The sequence below is a fragment of the Anolis carolinensis genome, chromosome 2 (genome assembly GCF_035594765.1).
Source record: "Anolis carolinensis isolate JA03-04 chromosome 2, rAnoCar3.1.pri, whole genome shotgun sequence".
NCBI classification, from domain to species: Eukaryota; Metazoa; Chordata; class Lepidosauria; order Squamata; family Dactyloidae; genus Anolis; species Anolis carolinensis.
Genome location: NC_085842.1, coordinates 83,386,305 through 83,404,504, shown reverse-complemented (window position 1 = coordinate 83,404,504; position 18,200 = coordinate 83,386,305). Strand labels below are relative to the sequence as shown.

Below are 18,200 nucleotides of genomic sequence, written 5' to 3'. Positions count from 1 at the left end.
ACAATCTTAACCAACATAAACCTATCAGGATTTCAATGGAAAGTATAGGCCTGCTAATGGCCAATAAGATAGTCAAGTTAATTAGGATTGTTGTTTGTTGTTGTGTACCTTCAAGTCATTTCAGAATTTGGGTGAGCCTAAGTCTAAAATTATTTATTTATTTACTTACTACATTTATTTACTACATTTATATCCCACCCTTCTTACCCCGAAGGGGACTCAGAGCAGCTGTATGTACATACAATATATTATATTATTAGCATAGCACAATATTAGCATTATACATTACTATATTGAACTATACCACTATATTGTAATACTATATGTAATATATAACATATAATTAATATTATTATATGGTATTATTATTAGTATTATATTGTATAACATAATATTTTTATCAATATTATATGTATATACAATATATTATATTATTAAAACTGATATAAAAATGTATTATAAAACTGAGGGTGGGGGCCAGGTAAATGACCTTGGAGGGCCGCATTCGGCCCCCAGGCCTTAGTTTGGGGACCCCTGGTCTAAATCATTAGGAGAAATCCTGCAGAAGAAGTGTAAATCAGCCGGAAATGTACCACTAGATTGTGATCTGTACAGAACAGACGAAGCAACGGAAATCATTGCTAGTTTTATCCTTGTGGTGGTCTATTACTGGGATATTTCTGGGCATTTTCTTACTTGCATGCTGTACATTTAATGATTTGTAGTAAGTCGTGTAGATCAGATCTAGCAGGAGAAATTGGAAGTTGATTTTGCCTTGAGCCAAGACCTTCAGTCGTCAGTCAGTACCATGATGCCTTATCTTCTGCGACAAGTGTTCTGCTTCTTCTATCAGTGATACTCTATAGAGCAGTGGTTATCAACCTGAGGGTCCCAGAAATCCCAGCCAACTCCCAGAAATCCCAGTCAATTTACCAGCTGTTAAGATTTCTGGGAGTTGAAGGCCAAAACATCTGGGGACCCACAGATTGAGAACCACTGCTATAGATCAATTATATCCTCTAAGCCAGGGGTCCTCAAACTTTTTAAATGGAGGGCCGATTCACAGTCCCTCAGACTGTTGGGGACCGGACTATGATGAAATAGTCCAAAATTAGGATGTTGTTGTTGTGTGCCTTTAAGTCGTTTCAACCCTAAGTCTAAAGTTTAGGACAAAGGCCAGGTAAAGGACCTTGGAGGGCCACATCTGGCTCACAGGCCTTAGTTTGGGGACCCCTGATCTAGACAATCTCATAAGACCACAGGTGATGAAAGGGACACTCAAAGGCCATCTAGATGATCTCATAAGGCCATCAGAAGACCATAGATAAGGAAAGGTATGCTCGAAGACCATCTAGATGGTTTCATAAGACCATAGGTAAGGAAAGGGGCCCCCAAAGGCCATCTAGATTGTCTCACAGAACCATAAGTAAGGAAAGTGACCTCCAAAAGACATCTAAATGGTCTCATAAGGCTGTAGCTAAGCAAAGAGACCTTCAAAGACCATCTAGATGATCTCATAAGACCACAGGTAAGCAAAGAGACCTCCAAAGACCAGGAAGACTTAGGTCAACCCTAAGTCTAAAGTTTAGGACAGGGGCCAGGGAAATGAACTTGGCGGGCCGCATCTGGCCCCCGGGCCTTAGTTTGGGGACCCCTAGTTTAGGGGTTCAACCCCCCCCCCCCGAAATTTTTCAGGTTAAAAAAAAACCTGGTTTACTCATGAATTTTAACTGGCTAACGAAATCCCCATCTAAGTCTACGAGACGCAAAAAATTAAGAGTCCCTCCAGGCACTATCTCAAACAGATATTGATAGGTCTGTAACCCGGGTGGGGGGAGGGGTTCAATCCCCCCCCCCCCCAAATTTCAAAACCCCTCCCGAATTTTTTTTCTGGCTACAGTCCTGCTAACTGATCATCAGCAATTGCATGCATAGAATCATAATAGTTTGAAGAAACCACAAGGACCATCCAGTCCGACAATCAAAACACTCCCTGAAAAATAACCTATAATAGACCCTTTAGGATGGTAAACAACGCAGCTGGATTGTTAGCTTTAACAAGGAAAGCTAACCAGGTCTCAGCTGAATTTGCCCACCATCAGTGTAAGTGTCTTCTAAGGAAGTTGCTTCAAACTTTCCCACAGGTTAAACAACAATACCACTGTAAATGGAAAGTGTTTGTGTGTGTCTGAGGTGTACGCGTGTGTGTGTTTTTTACATAGGCCAATGGTTGGCAACTTTGAGGATAAGCTATGCAATTATTCCTATGCTATGCAACCAAATGTGCATTAGCTCCCATGTGGCTTCTTTACTCTGCACTTACCAAGGCCTTCGTCGGACGTCATACAGGTCAATCTTATTGGGTGCTCTCCAAGGGGTGGCTGCAAAGAGAAGAGGTAATAAACCTATTACTGTTCTTGCAAATAGAGAAGGTGTTGACATTAGAAGATTTGATAGGTGTAGAAAGAACAGAGCAAAGGTTAGATATGAAGGTCCTCCTGCCATAAGTAACAGGCAAATGTATTGCTTCTCTGGAAAGTATTATCAGAACATGAGAATGGACCAGCAATGACAAATTGGCAGGGATGCTACAGAACGGAAAGAAGTGTAGTTGCTTCAGAACCCAGGTGATGGATTATGCTACCTGACCCCTTGTTTTCCTTGACAGCATTCTGGCCTTAGACTCTGGAGGCAATTGTTATAAACAATTGTATGGACCATGTATTAAGTATGCAAGACTAATGGATGCATTTAGCTTTCTTTCAAATATAATTTTTAGATTCAAAAATTATTCTTTGCAGATTATATTTTTCCATAAACACACCCCTTTATTTCTTTCCCCAGGAAAATCACACCTATTTGGCTTTTTTTTCTAACACAATACAGTAAGGTTTTAAAAAATATAGTGTTAAAAAAGGAGTGATAAATACACTAGTGTTATGCCAAATTTTCTTGAGGCTTGTTTTTATAATTTCACAATAAAATTAGCTTAGTGTTTACACCTTATTTTATTTTTTGGTTATTTAAAATTTAATGTTTATTTTACTTAAGTGTCTTTACTGTTCTAATGTAGCACAAATCCTATGTAAAATCATACTACGTATTTTTGACATTAATATTGAAATCTGAAATATATACAGAAAGTCTTTAATTTGCTCCTTTTGAACTCTCTTACCCTCGGTTATAATTGGGTCTTCTTAACAGCTGGCTTTTATTAATCCTAACTGAATAGCTAGTACTAGTTATTTATTTATTTATTTACGTCATTTCTATCCCACCTTTCTCACCCAAAGGGACCTAAGGCGGCTTACAGACCTGGCAAAATTCGAGGCCAATAAAACAACAATATAATCCAATAAAACATAAAGCAATTAAAAACAATTTACATTAAGCATTAAAACATATGAGACAGTATATAAAACTTAAAACATATGAAATGCATAAATCCATTCGTCCAAAGACCTTGTGCATAATCCTTAATCCAGACCATGTTGAAGCCGTAAAAACGTATTTGTTAAATGCTTGGGCACATAGCCAGGTCTTTAGTTTCTTTCTAAAACCCAGAAGGGATAGAGCCTACCAGATGCCACTGGGGAGGGAGTTCCACAGCAGAGGAGCCACCACTGAGAAGGCCCTGTCTCTCGTCCCCACCAGCCGCGCTTGTGAGGCAGATGGCACCGAGAGCAGGGCCTCCTCAGATGATCTTAAAGTTCTAATAGGCTCATAGGAGGAGATACATTCAGACAGGTAAGTTGGACCAGAACCCTTTAGGGCTTTATAAGTCAAGACCAGCACTTTGAATTGCGTTCGGTAGCATATTGGCAGCCAGTGGAACTGACGCAACAGAGGAGTAGTATGCTCTCTGTACACCGATCCAGTTCTAAGTCTGGCTGCTGCCTGTTGTACTAGCTGGAGCTTCTGGGCCGTCTTCAAAGGCAACCCCACGTAGAGCATATTGCAGTAATCTAAATGGGATGTAGCAAGAGCATGGACCATCACGGCCAAGTCAGACTTCCCAAGGTATGGGCACAACCTAGAGAAGATGGCTCTGCATCAGGATCAAAGCAACGATAGCTCAGAGCAGCATTCTTAAATAAGGCAGGGAAAGAATTGCTTGCCCATAGATGTGGGAATAGTACTCATGGTTTCACTTACCTGGATCTGGCAAAATATATCCTATTTAGGATTTTTGAGGGCACTCCAAGCAATTTTATGGTATACTTCCACGAGGAGTTACTACTGAGCCATCCTGGAAAATTTAGTACATTCCCAGATATGATACCACTCTAGGGCAATTCTATAGCAACTTTTGACAGAGGTCATTCATTATACATGGTTGTTTTGCCTTTTGTTTTATGTAGATTTATGTATAAGAAACTTTGTGTTACTAATATATATATTTTAAAAGAAAAGAAAACATCCAGTCTCATTATTGCCAATTCCAAAGAATCCTAGTCCAATATGTATTATATTAGGTACCCCGTTATCTTCTACATTATAGAATTTGAATATGGAGTCACTGCTCACATTTAAAAAAGGATATTTTTTTTCATTTACTTTAGCATGGCACTAACCTGGGTAGAAGCGGGTCACACCTGTGGCACTTCCGAAGACCTGCCATAGCAATGATGGGTCTTCTTTCCGGTTTTCAACAAATACATCTTCCAAGGCTTCAGTCCAGTTTAGCTCATTGAGGATGACAGTGGCTGCAAAAGGCAGAGGAGGGAAAGTTGAATGTATGGAGGACTTGGAGATGAAAATGTAGATGTCATCATTATCTGCCATTTAAAAAAATTCATGACAAAATACAAAGGACACAAAGGCATTGAAATCTTAATTTTAATTTACAACAGTCAACATTCTTTATGTGCTCAATGATATTGGATTTATCACTGTAAAGGGCCTCCCAGAGAACGTATCTGTTGTCTTCCTGACCATTCCTGAATAAATGGCTTACTTCATTCATATCTTGTTTCTGGTTAACAACAGTAATATATACAACAAAAGTTCTATAGTGACTAATATAAAATCATCTAAAAATCAAATGTGAGCATATAAAAACAGCAGCAATCTAAAACATGAATTTAAAAATAATTGAAACACAGAGTAGCAAAGAATACATATCAGAACCACAGATGCCTGTTGAAATTAAAAAGTGTTGTTCCATTGTTAGAAAGCCAGCAATAAGGGCAACTCTAATGTTACTATCATGCTATTAAATCAATTGATATAATCTACCATGGTGTGTATATGACCAAAATACCTAGAGGATTCCTTTGCAGTAGTGAAAAATGATTAATTACATCCGGAACAGAGTCTAGTGGCATAGTGGTAGCATAAAGTCAGAGTGGGGTATTGATCTAAGTATCAGAAGAGGTGCTGGTCCAAATCTACCATGGAAACTCACTGGGGACCTTGAGCAAGACACACCTTCTGAGCCTCAGAGGAACTCAATGTGAAACCTCTAACTTATCAACTTGAAGGCACATAACAACAACACAGCCCATGAATAGGGGAGACATGTAGTATATATAATAGCACAAAGAAATATCTTAAAGCTGTCTGTCTTTTCACTAGACTAAATACAAATCCATGTAGAAAATATTTTGAGACAAATATAAGAATCAGTTCTAGCACAGCTCGTGGCCACAACCTTCTCCAGATATGTTGGACGGCAATACCCATCATTGTTTGATGGCATCAGACTGGGGAAGGCTGGCCAACATAATTAGATCCATTGTGCAAAATTACTGTACTTTGGCCATAAGCAGTGTTTTATACAAACAGAGAAATGAATAGGGACTCTACGTGTGACTTGCACCAATTATTACATTTATGAACTTTGTTCTACCACCCATGTTGGGCTCTACCTTTAAATCATGTGAGAGTACAGGTACAGTTTCTTTGTGCAAGTGTCAAGGCATCCCATGGTTTTACAGCCAGCCACAGAGACACCCAACACTTGTGTGTATTAAAATTTCATTTGAAGCTAAAATACTATTAAAGGCTTCTGAAGAATATGAGTTAGCGCACCATGAAGTGCATTTGTCCCTCTGGCCACCCAGAGCCAATGCAAAATAAATTGCCTACTCCTCCTTTAGAAACCATGATCAACCCCCCTCCCCCCAGATAAACCTATTCTATGTGGCATCAAATGAGAGAGAGAGAGAGATTGGGAGAGAGAGAGAGAGAGCGAGAGAGAGAGAGAGCGAGAGAGAGAGAGAGAGAGCGCACCTAGTGAGTCCCATTCAGCATTCACGGTGGCCCCTGCGTCTAATGCAAAAGCAATTAAGATGCCAGCAAACAGAGGTTTTAAATTATTCAGCTATTAAGGAAAGTCATAAGCTCAGAGCAGCCTGACTGTGATTAATCAGCTGGGGCCAAGATTTAAAGTATATGTGGAAGAACAGGCATTTGGTTACTTGTCGCTGGCAGCTTGTTCATTCTGTTTCTAAAAAAGGTTCTCTCCACTGATCTCCCCTCCCCTCAAGAGCCTCAAATAACAGTGCTCAAGGGGAGAATCCTGCTGAGAAATTCCTGGAAAGCTGCTACCTCAAATGGAGGAGGGGGCACAGTGGGGTGTGTATGTCCAATTTTATTTTCTGGCCTAGCTATGGCATTTGTTGGGTCTCGGTTCCATTGATGATCCAATCCTTGTCCATTTTTTCATATTCATTCTATGAAAATCCCATGTTGCCCTTCTTCAGGGGAGGACTGCAGAGCTTTCTAAGAATAGCCCATAAATCCATCTGACAGGTTTTGGCAAGAGATGGCAGATGAATTTTAATCATTTAATTGTCAATAAAAATAGAATATATAGGTAGGTTCAGAGGCAGGTAATAGGCAGGCTGAAGGTATCAAAGAGGAATATGCCAGAGTGTGCTTAGGTAGCTCAGAGTGATGTCCAAGATTACGAACAAAAGATATGATTCTGCATCTTTGTTGACACAATAGTATTAGATCTTCGATCCCAGCTATCTTTCCAAATGCCCACAGTGCAGACAAAATAAGTCTTTCCTGGCATCCTGTTAACAACACTGTTATGCTTGAGCTATTATGTGTGCAAACTCTGGCCCGATTTCCTAGATGTCCTTATGCATCTATATCAGTCTTTCCCTCTGGCTTTCCTAGAAGCTGACTATGTTTCATTTCTGAGATCGCAAAGGCACCTCTTTGCATGCACAGATGAAATCACACTCTCCCTACAGAACAGGGGAAGGGTTTGACCTTCTCTCTTCAGTGTTTTTGAAATGACAAAGAAGAGATTTCACAAAGCTTCTAACAGAATGTTCCCATAAAGCATGGAAATGCTCATTAGACTACTCATGATGTGGTATGTGGTGATCTCTGAGTGTGCCCAACCATGGCGTGCTGTCCAATTCAGCAATAGCTTGGAAATGGGACTTTAAACCAGAATAGCAGAGCCACAAACAGTGTTGGGAGAATGGGATGAGTGGGAAAGAGTCACTTCATGCAAAGCTGGGATAAGTGGTCATTTCACACCATCTCAAATGCAGGAGCAATTTAGGAAAGAAGCCATTAAATCTAACACTTAAAGTGGGAAGTCTCCTTATATGAGTCCTCTCTATGGAGTCAATATGCTACCTCATTTAGATCCTCCTCTCCCATCAAGTAAGACAAGAAGCATGTGCAAGACTGCAGCTTAATTTTTTTTTAGGTGTACCTTGATGCTGTCTAATCTTCGATTTGCATATGATTGAATTTTTAACTGCTCAGTTACTTCTTTCAAAATAGTTGTAAAATTACAGGTTTGAAAGTCATTCGAGGGACTCCCATGTGGAAAAGCAGCACAGAAAAGTTCATGATATAGAAATGAACAAAACTTTTCAAACTGAAGACCAGATCTATCTAATTTGATACAACATGAATTAACCTGCAAATAAATCAAAAGGTTTTTTTTGGGGGGGGGGGACTTTTTGGGGTACTATAACTCCCAGAATCCTTCAGTCATAATGGCAATAGAGGAATTCTAATAGCTGCAGTCCAAAAAGCATTCTTTCCAAGGTCAGAGACAAACACAATGTTTGATTGGCTGACTGGTTATTTCATAAGCCCACCGTCATGCACAAATCAAAACAAGGCAGCAACAACAAGGCTCTCTTGTCTTGACCTCATAGACCATCCAGTCCAACCCCCTGCCAAGAAGCAGGAAAATCACATTCAAAGCACCCCCGACAAATGGCTAGATCGAGTATCACTACTCACACCAAGTCATGGAAGCTTTGAGAAAACTGAGTGGATAAGAAATACCCTCCACTTTAGAAAGCATCATTTCTATGTAATAAGAGCTGCGGACCTTTAATATACCGATATATATCTTACTGAAGCAGATGCTATGAAAGAGTTCATCCAAAAGATGCTGACCTCACAGGCTGAGAGTGTAACCAAATCAACAATAAAACACCTTTAAAACAAAACAAAAGCTGCTGGGATCACGAATAATGACAATGCTTTTAGGGCCAGGCACTTTCAAATGTCAGTGCTGTCAAGAGGATGGATTTATAGAGAATGTGATGGCTGCCTGATACAATTCTTGTACACATCTAGAAAACTAGCTACTTAGCTGTAGGAGTTTTACGTGCATGGGGTTGCAAGCATTTACATGCAGTGTGTGGCTTCACTCCAATCTGCCTCCTTGAGAATTTGACACCTGGGAGACTACCATGGACGTAATAGATTCCTCTTCTTCCTCCTCTCTCTGACTTTTCATTGTTGTCGTTGCAAAGAACAATTCTGTGATACACTTCTGACTGCATATACAGTAGAGTCTTGCTTATCCAACCTTCGCTTATCCAACATTCTGTATTATCCAATGCAGTCTGCCTTTTAGTAGTCAATGTTTATGTAGTCAATGTTTTCAATACATTGTGCTAAATTTGTGAATACAGTAATTACTACATAACATTACTGTGTATTGAATTCCTTTTTCTGTCGATTTGTTTTAAAGCATGATGTTTTGGTGCTTAATTTGTAAAACTGGAGAACCCACATACCTTTGGGCTGAAGGCACAATCTTTCCTTACAGGATGCCATGTTTGTTCTCACTGAAAAACATGAAAACCATGCTTCTTTGGGTCTGAATTGGCCTTATGTGGCTGAAACAAATGACTATGTACTTTGAGAAAGAGTGCATGATCTTTGGTATATATTTAGCTCTTTTGGAAATTTCTCCTCCAGCAATCTCTCTTCTCTTGAATTCTGTTATCCTTATTGCCCTTTAATCGAATCCCCAAGGAAGCAATGTAGATCACACACTTGGCCTGCTGACAAATGAATCACATCACTCTTTCTTTAAAAAAACCAAAACCCCAAACAAACCTATTTTTCTTTTGATCATGATGACAATCACCACATGTTTCAAGACAGGTAGTGAGACTGAGTATTTCTGTTGTCATATTTAATATCATATTTGAGTTAGATTTTTGGTGGAAATGCTTGCAGGTAGAGTGTAGAGCCTTTTTTTTTTTTTAACTTTGCAGCCAAACAATGTTTTAAGATATTTTTTACAAACCCTGCAAGGCAGAATCTTTGCAATACATGACTGTTCAGGCTTAACTCAAATTCGATGAGCTATGGAAATTCCATCCAATGCAGCATTGTGCCAAGAGGTGAAGGAAGGAGACTTTGGGGAAATTACTTCGGGAGACTACAATTCCGATCATGACTCTACTGGCTAGGATTATTCTGAGGATTGTGGTCCAAAAAGTAATTTCTCCAAGAACTTGGCTTCCACACTCAGCCTGCAAGCCAATGGTCAGATAGCCCAAAGTTAGGTCCAGATGGCTCTCTTTACTATCAGCCACATAGCAACTAAAACCAAACTGCCAAGCTGCTGGAACCAGCACTATTGCTGCCAAAGTGAAGGGGCTGCTTTTGCTGGAAGAGGCTGTGTAGTGAGTAGCAGTGTTTGCCTCTTGGATGTTCCTTGTGAAATCTACAATGGTTCCTTTGGGATGGAGTTGTGTAGGCCATTGAAACTTTTTGAGATGCCCAAACTAGATTACTGCTTCAGGTGTGTTAGAAAATGCTATATCATTACAAGTGTTAAAGTGGTAGTCAACACTGAGTGTCCCCAACTTTGATATGCAGACTGGGAAAGAGATATAATCTTGCCCTTCATCTCAAGCAGTGACATTTCACCGGGAGGTCAACTCTGTAAGGCTGGAAGATCCCACATTTACTTTGATATTGAAGTCTAACAAGAAGCAGAAATATCGATCTGTACCCCTGCAAAAGAGGAAGCTCTAGTGTAGGGTTGGGAATCAGATGACTCTCCAGATGTTGTAAATCTACAACCTTCAACAATCCTGTCACTGGACATTCTAGGAGCCTCCAGGGGTGCAGTGGGTTAAATCCTTGTGCCAGCAGGACTTGAAGGTTGGGTTGCTGGCCTGAAGGTTGGCAGTTCGAATCCAACCCGGAGAGAGCTTGGATAAGCTCCCTCTATCAGCTCCAGCTCCAGCTCCATGTGGGGAGATGAGAGAAACCTTCCACAAGGATGGTAAAAACATCAGAACTTCTGGGCGTCCCCTGGGCAACATCCTTGCAGACAGCCAATACCCTCACACCAGAAGCAACTTGCAGTTTCTCAAGTTGCTCCTGACACAAAAAAGGGGACATTTTGGCTAGGGCTGCTTAGTGTTGCAATCCATTTGGAAGGCTACACTATTTCTATAACTGTTCTAGAAGCATATATGTGATTACACACACACACACACACACACACACACACACACACACACACATATATATATATATATATATATATATATAGAGAGAGAGAGAGAGAGAGAGAGAGAGCTATTTTATATATACAACTTCTGTTTATCTGGATTCTTGAATATCTGATTTGGGTCTGGAAAGATGAATAATATAATTTGTTCACTTTATTTTCTGCATGGAGGCTACTTACAGTATAATACTGATTGACTGAAAATGTTTTTTTAAAGAGATACCTATTGATCAAGACACTTCATAGGGGTTGTATGGCATAGATCTTTGCATGTTTAGTTAAACATGGATGAATATGAGGTCTGTGTGTTGAATGGTAATGTAATGTGTTGTGTTGCAATGAATGTGTTGCAATGAAACGTGCCAACACTGCACACTTAAATGCACAACTAAAGAGGCAGCATGTGTGCATTGCACATGTAGGTTTGCTTCTATGAATTAGAACTGAATGTAGATGCTTCCTGCTGAGCCATGTATGTGCAATAATTTCTGTAGCAGACTCTATAGAAGACGTCAGACAGATCTGTCAATGGTAAGTCACAGTTGATGGGAAATTTACTCTGTAGAGGACTCTCTTTTACATGATTGGGATTTGTAAGAAATGTATTGCAATTCCCTGGAGCACTTGGCTTCAAGCCTACAGAGCACCTTTAATAATGACTGAAATCTTCTGCAGGGGCAAAGAGTCTTTGAAAAGAGCCTTAGCACATCTTGTGTTGCATTCTCAAATATGTGTGGCCTTTGTGCTTCATTTCCCTCAACAACTGTAGAGTTTTGCCTATGGGCAGGATTTGATGATAAACCTGTTAATATTAGGTTACCAGCACTACACTGTCAGGTACCTTTTAAAACTCCTACAAATAAATAACATCCTTCCAGAGGCACATTTCTTTCATGTAGAATAGACATTCTTGTAAGAATTACTATATAACCCTAATGCTAATTTATCTGTTTTCTACATCCTGAACAAAAATATATTTTACTTGTTCAGGGACTGATGTGAATTCCTATCCTGGATTACACTTTTCACCTCCAATATTAGCAGACTACTGTTGTATTTCAAGTGTGGAGAATTAGCCCTCGCCATCCCTGAAATGGTAAATCTTGATAATCTGTCAAAAGTTATTCCTAATCAGGAATCTGATCCTATTCCATTGATCAAAGATAACAGTCTTGCAACCTGTAGAGCCTTATTCGAAGGATTGCATGAAGGGAATTCAGACGAAATCAGAAGCATAAAGCCCTTTCCAGGATTACCTTGCCCTATTCCATTTTCCCTTCTCCTTGGAGGATCATGAGGCGATCCTTCAAGGAGAAGGGCGATAAAAATGAGAAAACGTATGGGGCATGTGGTCCAGAACCTTTTTGAAGGCAGCTGTGGCATTGTTCAGATGGTGTAGAGAATATACCCTATCAATGATCAGCATACTTCAAAGGAACTCTAAGGGTGCATCTACACTGTAAAATGTATGCAATTTGACAGCACTTTAACTGCCATGGCTATGGAATTATGGGAATTGTAGTTTCACATATTCTTTAGCATTCTATTTAGCATTCTATGTCAAAGAGAATGTGCCACATCAAACTATAATTCCAGTATTCCACATCATTGAATCATAGCAGTGAAATCTCTTCACAACTATCCACAATATCCTCTACCTGATATTTGAACACTCTCATTCAGAGGTTGCAGATAATCTCATCATGTCTATGGATTGCTATATAGTTTCCCACCCATACCCCTGATTCCTCTCTCTTGTGTTTGAACAATGTCTGAAGCAGCTGAGGCTTAAGAGGAAATAAGTTGAATATTCAAATAGAAGAAACCCCTCCAAATTTTGTGGGTTTATTTTTTGTGGATTTGATTAATATGGCCTCTTGAGGGATCTTTAGACTTTGATCACTTTCTGGTAGACATTGACCCCAGAGTTGCATTGGGAGACCTAGAGATTCCTTTAAAAGGACCTCATCAGATGGGGGAATTTAGTGTGCTAGGATGTTTTCACCCCATCTAATGGAAAGAGCCCCACACCAGCCATCACACAACGTTGTGTGACTTCTGGCAGAAAGCCCACCCACAATTGGGGCAAAGGCATCACTGGGTGCTTTCCCCGCAACACAGGAAGCTTCCCATGTTGTGCTGGCTCCAACAGAGCTCCAATGGAGCCCCCATGGAGTCAGCACAGGGTCAGCATAGGGCCTTGTCAGGAGGGTGACGCTTACCCCATGTGATGGGAAAAGTGTCTCCGAGCGGAGGCTGGGCGTGAGGTCAACAGATTTGCCCTGCTGCCCCTCTCCTTTCTTGGCGAAGCCTTTGTGATGAGGCCCCTAGAGAGATGGTCTCTCCCCCCCCCCCCCCACACACATTTCTTTCATACTTTTTCACTTATGTGGTGGTTTTGTGCCTCTAACCTTAGCAAATGTGGGTGGGGGATATATGTATAGAAAAAAGCTCCCTTGCTGTTAGCCTCTTAGAAACAAGATACTTCCCCTCCCCTGCTTGGAAGCCTTGGCATCTTATCGGGGGCTTGAGGGGCTTCAGCCCCCCCCCCCTGAAATTCTCAGGGTGGTCTGCGAGAAGGCCTTACATTTATTATTTAAACTGTTTTGTTTATTATTATCATGATCTGATCACCATGCTCAATATATCCCAAATGCATGGGGATATTGGGATAACGATACAAAAGGTTTGCTAGGGTAGATCCTCTCTCACTCAGACTCAGCCGTGCCCCCCCCCCCCCCCAAATCAAAATCCTGGCTACGGGCCTGCCGGTTATATATTCATTTTATATATTCAATATATTCAATAGTGCTGACAGTTGTTAAGGTCCAGATCTGACCATCCTATGGAGAACTTGTCTATTAAAGGAAGCTCCAGGATATTGGTATCTAACCTATAATGAAGACAATGGTGCAAGGAGTTTACTAGGTAGCAGGTCTCCAAAATAACAAGGGCGACCACACACAGGAGGCATCAAATCGACATCTGTGGAGGCATGAACTCTAGGCAGCATTACACATTACATTCTTTTTCTCTGGCCTTAGAAATATGATTGACTCTAGTTTTTAAAACTGTGTTTTTTACCTTAATAGCCTCCATATATTTTTATTGACTTACAGATGAATCTCATGCTGACAGTGAGTTTGCCTTGTACAATCAGTTCCCTTCTCTTTGGCGTCTGGTCCTCAATCATTTTTGCAGAACTAATGCATTACATTGAGAAGAGGGTATTGTCTTTTTGCTGACAGAGCCAACTTTGAGCATATAATTTAATCTGCCACTATCTCAGAGGCTGTTTCCCAGTGAAATACACACACATCCTAGGGTTATCAACTGTACTTAGTATGATTTTTTGCTTTGACTCTATCTTACTATGCACAAGCTTTCCACAGGGAAAACAAAGCAAAATGGCTGCTTTCATGAGATGAAGCAAATTTATTGAGTGCTTGTTTAATGGGAGATAACAAAGTGATCTGACTTTATAGTATGTCATATATCTTTTGAGGCACGCAAAAAATGAGGAAAGACTCCAGGAAGCGAGATTAACCCTTGGTGTTTTAGCCCAAATTCATAACACCACTTAATATAATTCAGGTACCACAGCAGAACCAAAGAAGCCTGGATATTCATATGTAGTGGCAATGCACCAAGGGAATATTGAATTAGGGGGATTGGGTTGACATGTGTCAGTTAATCCATCATGCTGACCACTTGGCTATAACTATTGCTGACAGAAGCCTATACAGCATTAATTTTAGCTTTTATGTAAGGCTGGTACAACCCTGAGAGAAAGAGTGGCATCAGTACCAATTGTAAGAGAGCTTGAGGGCAACTGAGCTGGGGAGCATTCAAGGCCTGCTTTTATGCAGGGCAGGTGGGCTGGAGGGAAGGGTCCATTTGATGGGCTCTTGTTTTCTGCCCTCCCAGCCAGGGGCACAAGGCACAGGGGCAACTGGGAGAGAGGAGAGTTGAGCCACAGGACAAAGATGGTGGGTGGAGGGAAGAGCCTGCCCCTCAACTGCTCTGCCCAGTAAGGCAGGCAGGGAATTTCTTGCAATTCTGTCTAGCCCAGTTAAACATAGCATGTTAGTGAGTAAGACAGTACCATTAATTAACTTGTTAGAATGTATCAAATAAAGGCATGAATGAGTAACTGGAGGTATAAGGAAATACTGGTCAAAAGGACCTTTAGCCTATATAGATTCAGACCCTCATATCCAAAATGCTGGGGACCAGAAGGTTTTGGGATTTCCCCTCCAAATTTTTGCAATTCCTGTATTTGCATATACATAATGAAAGAGGGATGGAGATAAGAGGGTTAGTAAAATGTCCAATGTTTGCTGGGTTTGTCCTTAAGAGTCATCATCACTGTCCTTTTAGCAAAGTAGTCAGGAAGGGGGGCAAAAATTCTCCCTCCAGTAGCCAATGGGGTCACTCTGTGCTTGCCCTCACAGCCATTTCTAGGGCACTTGCTTTGCTGCATTTCACCATTGGCTGGGCAGAAGCTGAGTATGGAAACATCCATGACGTTTGCTTTTTACATGGGCATTGTGTAAGAGGAGTCTTTCCTCCTTCCCCCTCTTTTCTTTCCCCATCAGGGCTACCTGAGGAAAAACTCAAGAGGGCAGCTAACAGCAAAAAGCTTTGGCTTTTGGGGTATTTCAGATTTTGGATATCTTGTTAAAGGGACTCACCCTGTATAAAGCCCTGTAGACATGCCCCAAGGAACTTGGTTCAGACTAGAGCAGTGGTTCTCAACCTGGGGTCCTCAGATGTTTTTGGCCGACAACTCCCAGAAATCCCAGCCAGTTTACCAGCTGTTAGGATTTCTGGTAGTTGAAGGCCAAAAACATCTGGGGACCCCAGGTTGAGAACCACTGGCTTAGGGAGTTGGTATGTTTAGCTTGAGGAAGATAAGATTCAGAGGTGATATGAAAGCTGTATCACACTAGCCAGAGAGAGTTACTTCTCCAGGGTTTCTATCACCTGATGAGAGTTTGCTTTTCAGGTTTAATTTGCTTTACTTATGAGAATTGTCTTTGTAACATCTAAAATATAGAAATTGCTTTTATAACCTCTAGAGATCTTGCTTACTAAGTTAATAAAATTGTTGAACCTTCATCTATTGGTTTGTTGATTGTCTCCATATCCAGAAGACTTACTTGCCCCTGACAAAAAGTCTTGTTAGATGTTTGGAAATAGATTTATGAAAATGCTATAAAGTACATAATTACAAAATCATGGTACACAAAACCCAGGCATCAAAAACACCAAATGAACACAAAAACACTGTTAGAACATAGAATCATAGAATTGGAAGAGACTGCAAGGGCTATCCAGTCCAACTCTCAGCCAAATCAAAGCACCCATGACCAATGGCCATCCAACCAACCTCTGCTCAAAAACTTCCAGAGAAGGAGACTCCACCCTACTCCAAGGCAGCATCTTCCACTACCAAATAGCTCTTACTGCTAGGAACACTGTTGACTCATGTTCAGCTTGTGGTCTACTAAAAATACTAAATCCCTTTCACATGGACTGTTTTCAAACCAGGTGTCACCAGCCCGATAGCTGTGCATTTCATTTTTATTTTGGCCAAAGTGTAGTACCATACATTTGACCCTATTGAAATTCATTTTGTTAGTTTCTAGTCTAAGTTTTGGCCTACAACTCCCAGAAATCCCAGCCAGTTTAACAGCTGTTAGGATTTCAGGGAGTTGAAGGCCAAAACATCTGGGGACCCACAGGTTGAGAACCACTGGTTTAGGTAATTTTGGATTCTGATGCTGTCCTCTGGGGTACTGGTTATCCCTCCCAATTTGGTGCCTTCTGCAAATTTGATAAACATGGCTTCTATTCCATTGTCCAATTCATTGATAAAGATGTTGAACTGCACTGGGCCCAGGACAGAACCCTGTGTCAGCCCACTGGTCACATCTCTCTAGGATGAAGAGGAGGCATTGGTGAGCACCCTTTTGGGTTCAGTCATCACACCACACACATTATATTGCATATTTTGACATTTTTTCTTTTGTAATACTTTTGGGAATGATGGAAAAATCCTTCTAAAATTGCCTTAAAGCAGAATGAATAAAGAGTCAGAAGAAAATGCTACTCACTCAGATTACGAACAGCCAAATGGCTTGTAATTCAGACTAACCAACTGCAGCATGGTGTGACAGCATATTGAATATATATTGGTATTATTTGTATATTTTACCTTTTAATGCCTGTGTAATACCTTTTATTATATTAGTATTTTTTGTGTTCATTTAGTGTTCTTGTATCCTGTATTTTGTGTGTCATATTTTGCAGTTGAATGTTTTTATAGTATTTTGTTTGCTGCTTGGCTTTTGATTGCTGTCTCCTTTTGTGACTTGGCCATACATTTAATAACATACAGACATACTTTTAAATACCCTCAAATTTAGCTGGGCAAAAAAACAATGATCAGGTTCCAATGCTCCCTGACAATTCTTTGCCTGAAGAAAATCCCCAAGGCAACCCAGCAATGCACAGAGTTATGGATAAAATTTTCTAATTCCATTAAGCCCAATTGGGTACCTGCTCAATGGGCAGGACTACAATGTCTGTCATCCTAGGACTTGTGGTTTTATAAACTGGACAGTGAAGAAAACTGACAGGAAGAAAATCAGTACAGTAGAAATGCGGTGCTGGTAATAACTTCTAGGGAACCCACAGATTAACAAAAGGACAAATGAATGTATTCAAGAAGAAACACAGCCTGAACATTAACTAGAAGCCAAGATGACTCAAGTGAAGCTATTATATTTTGGGCACATGAAATGACACGACCCATTGGAAAAGATGATCATTCAGTAAAGTGGGAAGCAGTAGTAAAAGAGAGAGATCACATTACACAAGGATGGATACAACCAGGGACGTTACTGTCTGAAGTCTGCAAGACCTTAATGGGGCAATTGATAATAAAGGTTTTTGGAGGTTTCTTGATTTTGAGAAAAATTAAAGTTGAATTTATGCCAAATAACAGCCACAGAAAACATCTCAAGCCAGCACCACAAATGTTGGGAATGGTGGACATGCAGCCTACTTGGAGGGTGGCCATATTAGAGAAAGCAGCTTTAAATCCTTTATGTCAAATATGACCAGAATTTCAGAATAATTTAGAATGTTGCTACTTTAAAGGGAGTAAAAAACCTATGAATAAATCTAGTTCTAATTCCCCAAGAACAATCACTTGGGAGACACTGCATTTTCTTCCCAGAGAACCACACTTATACAAATTGCTAACAGAGTCAAATGCTCTTGACAGTAGTTAATTCAAGAAGAGTAGATGGAGAAAACATTGGGTGGGGAGACAACCTTGCATGTAGATGCATAGGCAGATGTCTTCCCACCTTCCCCAGAAAAGAGAACTCTTAGGAAACATCACTTGATTCACTTGTTTCCATTTCAACTAACCTTT

At 40.4% G+C, this 18,200-nt stretch overlaps 1 protein-coding gene across 3 annotated transcripts in view; it reads right to left on the bottom strand.

The window, feature by feature from the left end:
- Positions 1–18,200, bottom strand: part of cacna2d2 (calcium voltage-gated channel auxiliary subunit alpha2delta 2) — an 839,819-nt gene that overhangs the window by 175,484 nt on the left and 646,135 nt on the right. For all 3 annotated transcript variants that reach the window (XM_008105051.3, XM_008105052.3, XM_062973861.1), the window contains 2 exons: positions 4,575–4,706; positions 2,324–2,381 (listed from right to left, as the gene is read on the bottom strand). In XM_008105051.3, the coding sequence (XP_008103258.2) occupies positions 2,324–2,381; positions 4,575–4,706 (190 nt within the window). The remainder of the gene's footprint in view (positions 1–2,323; positions 2,382–4,574; positions 4,707–18,200) is intronic.